The sequence below is a fragment of the Primulina eburnea genome, chromosome 7 (genome assembly GCF_022965805.1).
Source record: "Primulina eburnea isolate SZY01 chromosome 7, ASM2296580v1, whole genome shotgun sequence".
Taxonomy (NCBI): Eukaryota; Viridiplantae; Streptophyta; class Magnoliopsida; order Lamiales; family Gesneriaceae; genus Primulina; species Primulina eburnea.
Genome location: NC_133107.1, coordinates 10,821,230 through 10,828,470, shown reverse-complemented (window position 1 = coordinate 10,828,470; position 7,241 = coordinate 10,821,230). Strand labels below are relative to the sequence as shown.

Below are 7,241 nucleotides of genomic sequence, written 5' to 3'. Positions count from 1 at the left end.
AGAGAGTTGAAGTTCCCTCAGAAACAAGATTTCATGGCAGTGGATATTGATATATTTCCTCCTACAATTTCTATAAACGTGAATATTGCAGATTTGAGGAATCTATTGGATGATAAAAGAGAAGAAATCATGCAGTGACAAAAAAAAAAAGACTAGTTTCGAAGCTACTAGAAGATATAATGATAATCATTCAAGATCAGTTCATCAAAGATTCCCCAGAAATGTTGGCTCTATGGTCTTCACGCTGAGGAATCACCATTTTCTTAAGAGACTAGTGCACATGGATCAATGATTCAATGGGATATCATCAAACCATAGTCCAAAGGTAATTGGATAATAGAAACTTGTCCGAAATTGAGTCACAAAAAGTGGAAGTCAGGAAGAAGTCAGTTGACCATGATAGGTATCATCGTGTGAACAAAAATCCGACCAAAAGGTTTGTTGAGGATCGAGGAGCAAGGACCATGTCTGTCCTTATTACTAGAAACGAGTTTAGCGAAGATTGGAGAGTAGCCCAACACAAAAAATTCCATAGACCACTCATCCAGACACAAACAAGAAGAAGGTTAAGGGAGAGAGTTGCTGCAAAAACAGAGGAACTCGCTAAGGTGGAAAATGAACCCATATTTGATGTGCCTATTGGTGCATCGAATTCTCGTATCCAAGACGTAGCGGAAGTTCAAAAACTTTTACATGTCGAAACGGCCATTGGGCGTCGTATGTTTAAAATCATTCATAGGGCGTTTAGAATTATACCTTTGTACATAAAACGCTTGTTAGGATCAAATATACGAGTGAAAGTGTTTAGGAAGGGAGGTTTAAGTTTTTCAAATCTTTTTCGATGGGGTGAATTAGTTTATTGATAAACTGAAGTCAAAATCTTGTTGTCGATGTCAATCAGTTACTAAAATGTAATAACCCACTTCAGTTTGGTCTTAAATACTGCCAAACTGAAACTCTTAGTATCTTTACAAATTTATCAGTAAACTACTGACATTCTTTTCTTAGCACAATTGATCTTGAAAGATTGAATACAATAAAGAGATGTGCTAGTGCTTTTTGCTCGAAAAATAGCCTGAAAGCTAGGAATGTATCTGATAATTGTGAGCTTTTTCGTAACCGATCTTTGAAAGCTTTAACTCAAAAATTCTCTCGGAATGAATGTGCTTAAACTCATTTTCTCAACTGAACTCCTCGGATATTTATATGCTTTGCTAATATTGAATACATTTGAATGATTTATATCCGTTGAATTGTTCTTTGTGATTGTGTTAACATTCTTCTGACAATAGTACATTGTATCATTCTGATATGTGGCTCTCCCACTATAGGTTACAGTTTGCTATGGCTCTCCCACTATAAGTTACAGTCTGCTATGTACAAATTTTCGGTTGTTGGATATGTTTCAGCTGATGACATGTTCAACTGAGGATATGTTTCAACTGATGACATATTCAACTGATTATCAGTTGAGTATATAGCCAATTGTGCTGAGTATAACCGGTCTCTAGTTGTTGTGTTCCAAATGGTTTTTCCCAGCTTGTTTGTGCTTGGTGTACTATGTGCATATGAAGCAATATGTGCTTTAGCCTTGTTCAACTGATTGTTCAGCTGATATCTTTTCTAAACATGTTTACAGTTATGATAATTGGAATAGCCATTTGGAGAAATCAAGTGTTTATTGTTGAACATTTTAGGTGGCCAGCTACGCGAATCAGTTGATGTTTTAGGGCTATAACCAATTCCATACCTTTTAGCCTCGTTCTTATTTCAATAGGTTGTTCAACTGGTGTACTCGACTAAGGTTGTTCTTGTACCACAACTGATTTGACAAAGTGAATATATTTATTTTTGTCAATGTTCAGTTTTGGCTGAGTATCACCGGTAGAAGTTTCATCATGATTGCTAAAGCTTAAACTAGTTTTATCGTTAGCTGACTTTTTCATATCTTGCATTTCAACTAGTGCAACTGATGATTTATTTCATGCCTGAATAAGCTCAGTTTGCTTTGAATTCTCATGCGTTAACTGCTGAATCATAGATTGATTCTTGCTTCTTTCAGCATTAAGCTCAACAAAATCCCGTTTAAGACTCAACAGTTCAACTGATTTATGAGTTTCAGTTTGATCGTCATTTGGATCAGTTTCCTTTGCTTTGTCCTTCTCAACTGTGAGGGCAATCTTGTGATACTCGTTAACCATGTCATATAATGTGGAAATAAGTTCATCACGTGTAAAGTCAGTTGAATTAAAATCGAATACTTGTTCACTGGTTGATTCTAGTTCTGTGTCATCAGTCATTAGACACTCGACTTCCTCATCATCGCTGGAGCTACTCAAGCTCTCAGGTTCTGATTCATCGCTGTCAGATTCCACCCATTTGGATTTACTTTCCTCAGCTAGAAGAACTTCATATTTCTTTCTGAATGATTTCTTATCATCTTTGATTCTTCTCCAGTGCTCATGTGATTTCTTTCCCTTTTCAGCTGACACTCGACTATCCTTCTTTGGCTTAGGATAATCATCAACTAAGTGTCCAGTTTTGCCACAGTTGTAGCAAGCATTCGGTTCTTCTTTGGTGTTATTCCTCTGATATTATCTTTGAAAAGAGCCTTGATTTCTTCTCACGAATCTTCCTAATTTTTTGACAAATAATGACATTATGTCATTACTTAACTGATCAGCAGTTTTCTCAACTGAACCAGTTGGTTCCAGTTTGATAGCACTAAGAGCTATTGTAGCTTCTGGTGTGGAAGATTCTCCTTCTCTCATTTGCAACTCGAATTCATAGGCCTTTAGATCAGCAAATAGATAATGTAATTCGAGCTTATTCAGGTCCTTTGATTCTCTCATAGCCATTGTCTTAACATCTCATTCCTTGAAAAAACCTCTGACTACCTTCAGCGCTACTTCTTTATTTGAATATACATTTCCAAGTGCATTCAATTCGTTTATTATGCCGCTGATTCTCTCATCATATAAGTGCATATATTCTCCAATCTTCATTTTAATATTATCGAATTTTTGAACAACAACCGAAAATTTATTCTCTTTGGTTTGCTCATTGTCTTCGCAGAGCTAAGTCAACTTCTCCCAGATTTCTTTAGCAGTCTTGCATATCTTTATTTTGCTGAAAGTGATTTTATCCAGCGTTTTGTACAAGATATCTTTAGCCACATTGTCCAAGTTGGCTTTTCTTTTGTCCTCTGCTGTCCATTCTTCTCTTAGCTTCTCTATACGGTGTGGTGCGCCATCAGTTATGGCAACATCAGTATTTGCTTTCAGTATTCTCATGGGTCTGTCAGTAATGACATACCATATGTCATCATCTTGTGCAGCTAGATGAGCCTGCATTCTAATCTTCCAGTCATCGAACTCCTCTCTTGAGAACATTAGAATTTTGTTGAAGGAAGACATGGTAATCAGATTTTGTAGGTAGGAATATTCAGGAACAAGATTCAACTAAGATCTGCTACCACTTGATAGGGTCGGTTGGTAGGTGAAAGTGTGTTTAGAAGGGGGGTTGAATAAAAAATTGACAATTTTACCACATTTTCAAATAATGAGTCAATTTAGTGATAAACTGAATTCGAGAATCTTGTTATATCAATGTCAATCAGTTAACTAATGAAGCCGCCGAAATAAACTGACTGACAGATAGAATAAAACCTAAAATAAGAGACACATGATTTATGGATGTTCGGATATTTGAATCACTCCTACGTCACCCCTTCTATCTAAAAGATATGATATTCATTAAAAGACTTTGATCAATAAAAGACTTGTACAGAACCCCTTCAGTTTTGGACTTAACAAATGCCAAACTGAGACTCTTAATTTCAATACAGTATATCAATTCGCAATTGATCTGAAACTACTTAGCACAACTAATCTCTATAAGATCAAATATTACAACGATATGTGTTTGTGCTTGTAAGGCTCAATTTATAACTTTGAATGCTATGAATGTATATGCTAAGTGTGACCTTTTGAAATCTTTTGAATATGAACAGAAAGCTTGTGAAGAAATTCAGCAGAATAACAACTTGGTAGTTCGGTTTGTTATATGTTCTCAGCTGCTCTTCTCGTCTATTTATATGATTTGCTTCCAACCTAACAATGAGTGCGTTTGAATCTTTTTATCCATTGTTTGTCAAGTCAATATCCTTCTGACAATCGTACACTGCAGCATTGCTGCAATGCTGCTTTCCCACTACATGTTGCAGTCTGCTTTTGTTCAAGTGTCGGTTGATAGCTACATTCCTTAACTGATAAAGTGTCAAACTGTTTTATTAGTTTGACACAGCCGATAGAATTTGCTGATAGCTTTCAACTGATTGTAGTAAAACTGATCAGTTCTAACTGATCATCCAGTCGACTACATAGGTCATTTAGCTTAGTCCAGTTGCCTTATCTTCGCACTAATCTTCAGTTAGGCAACCAATAGTTTGCGTACTTTTAGATCAGTTATTTTCAGTCTTCTTGGTCAGTTTGTTCAATCTTTTTACGCTCGATTTGTCAAACTTCTGAAATTAAGTTTCCAACACATGATATCTGATGAATTGATGACTTGTATCAAGAAGCTTGGTTCTTTTGTGCAACACTGGATTGTACGTTCCCTAATCATACTATTATATATTAATTAATTTGATTTGAGTTAGGTTAGTTTGGACGTGACGTGACTAATCGCCACCACTCAGTCAACAAATTAATTTACATACATCAAATATTTTTTTTTACAAAAAGTGAAAAGACACAAGAAACTAAAGCATTCTAACATAATTATGCTAAAAATTAATTTCCACGTTATTTTTAAGATCCCCTGCCAAAAAATTAAAAGCGCTAATTACCAAATAAAAAAGCAATTGATAGCGCTAAATGTAACGTTTTTCTAGACCCCGTGCTTTCTGAACTGCCACAGCTCATCAGTCCCCCGAAAGCTATTCCCCGGGTCATCTCCCAACCAATCATCCTCCGCCACTTGGAACTCCGATGAAAAGATATCCTCGTACGACAGCTCAGGCATGTCGTAATAGGGAATCTCGTATTGGTAACAAGAGTCAACATCCCCGATCGAATACTCACTAGAAATTTTACCGTTTGCTGAGTTTCCAAAGTAGATTTCAAGATCTGAAATCATATAATCACTGGGTTTTGGCGATGATTTAAGCTGGTCGGAAGTCAGTGGTGGAGCCGTAGATTTTTGGGTTTCTTCTGATGAATTTTGTTTCATCTTTTCCAGTAATCTTGGCGTCCAAAACCTGCGAATCGCTTCGAGGAATTTCTTGCTGTTCCAATCGATCTTGAGCTGCCGGGCCTGTTTCTGCACCCGGGTCCTCCAGTAATTCTTGATCTCGTTGTCTGTTCTCCCCGGCAACTGTTGCGCAATCTTGGACCATCTGCTATCGAGAAATCGCTAAATTTTAATGTCATTTCGAAAGTCGAATTGCGGGCATGAAAGTAAAGGAAGTTAAATTTCGACCTGTTTCCCCATTCGGAATGGAGTTCGAGAATCAAGAGTTGTTCATGCGGGGTGAGGTTTCCTCGTTTAACGTCGGGTTTTAGATAATTCAACCATCTCAGTCTGCAACTCTTTCCTGTTCTTTTAAGTCCTGGACGACTCGGGAAATTCAGAGAAATAACCTCTGTTTAGCCATGATTTGTTTTTCTTTTCATTTTTTCCTAGAGAAACCGTTTAGCCAAGATTCTGATATACGATCTCGAACAGTTCACTATGTTTAGCACTGTCTGTTTATATTTTTCCATTTTTTAAACATTGTCCTATACGTGTTTTTCGCAAAACAAGAGTTTTTAATTTTTGAACAAGAAGTATCTGAATTTAAAAATTATTTACCAAGATCATGTAAGTATCTCTAAAATCTTGGAGTGGGTCTCATGTGAGACCGTCTCACGGATCATAATATGTGAGACGGGTCAACCCTATCCATATTCACAATAAAAAGTAATACTCTTAGCGTAAAAAGTAATATTTTTCATTGATGACCCAAATAAGAGATCTGTCTCATAAATACAACCCGTAAGACCGTCTCACATAAATTTTTGCCAAAATCTTGAACAATAGCAAGAAGACAAAGGACCATTGGAACCAAGATTTTAATTTAAAAAGTGGGATTTTTTAGATAAAGGATCAAATGCTATTCCACCCCAATTTTCTTAATATTATACATAAATAAAAATCGTTATATCGTAGCATAATATTTGGTTGGGGTAAATTTAGAATTTAGGATGAAACTATTTAGTAAAAATATTTTGAGATATACATTCATATTTTCAATATCATAATGTATTTCGAAAATTTTCGAATTTTGAAAGACAGTTCTCATGTGACGTACATGGAGTTGTGGAGTAATGTTGCGACGCATACCTGCTGATTTGGCTAAGGAATTCCAGCGACCTTCGCCGTGGGAAGCTATGTATTGAATGAGAAGATGGTCTTCTTCGATAATCCAAGGACCTCTCCTTAGTTCTTCACTTCCATCTTCATAAAAACTATTGCTTCCACATTTAGGAAGAATCCTATTTTTATTCATGCTCACTACCAAATTAATTGAACAAGAAAAAGGGAACAAAGAGAGAACTTTTGGTTTAACTTTTGGTTGTTACAAGTCTTGTGAGTTTTAAAGAACTGAGAAATCCTCAGAGATTATATAGTGGTTATCCAATACTATTAAATGGAAGTTATAGTTTTTTGCAAAATATTATCTCCGTCCCAATCATATAGCCTTCTTTTTTTTTTTTTGGTTATCCTAAATAACAAATACTAGTGTGAGCCGGGCTCACAGATCGTATTTTGTGAGACAATTTCTTATTTGGATCATCCATTAAAACTTTTTAACCGGGAAGAAAAATCATTTGGTTTTATGAATTGGATATTTAAAAATTACAAATCTTGACTCGAAATGCATAAAAAATGACTTTAAAAGTGTAGACCCCATCTCGAGAGTTTCATTATCCTTTCCCTTTAGTGATATCCTAAGTAGAATTTTCTTTGATGGGAGGCTGCTCACTATGTGCAATGAATCAAGCGAAAAGAAATGAAAGTGAGAATAAATAAGTGGTTTTTTTTTTGTTAGTCATTCTTGTCAGAAAGTTCACGTGACACGTGGAAATTGCTGGTTTTACATCATACATTTGATTTCTCTGGCGTCATATTAAAAAGAACGAAAATATTAATCATATATAATTTAATAAAAATTAAAAACCAAAATGAACCAATTTAGA

General features: G+C 35.7%; 1 protein-coding gene across 1 annotated transcript; it reads right to left on the bottom strand.

Annotated features, from left to right (window-relative positions):
- Positions 1–4,701: 4,701 nt before the first annotated feature.
- LOC140836136 (transcription factor MYB62-like) lies at positions 4,702–6,639 on the bottom strand. Its single transcript, XM_073201547.1, has 3 exons — positions 6,385–6,639; positions 5,482–5,611; positions 4,702–5,398 (listed from the first exon to the last, which is right to left on the bottom strand). The coding sequence occupies exons 1-3, from the start codon at positions 6,548–6,550 to the stop codon at positions 4,891–4,893; spliced, it is 804 nt and encodes a 267-aa protein (XP_073057648.1). The 5' UTR covers positions 6,551–6,639; the 3' UTR covers positions 4,702–4,890.
- Positions 6,640–7,241: the final 602 nt, after the last annotated feature.

Coding starts and splice junctions, on each gene's coding strand:
- LOC140836136 (XM_073201547.1), bottom strand. CDS start 6,550: ATGAATAAAAATAGGATTCTTCCTAAATGTGGAAGCAATAGTTTTTAT. Junction 5,612..6,384: donor TTCCTTAGCCAAATCAGCAG/GTATGCGTCGCA, acceptor CGAGTCGTCCAG/GACTTAAAAGAACAGGAAAG. Junction 5,399..5,481: donor CATTCCGAATGGGGAAACAG/GTCGAAATTTAA, acceptor TCTCGATAGCAG/ATGGTCCAAGATTGCGCAAC.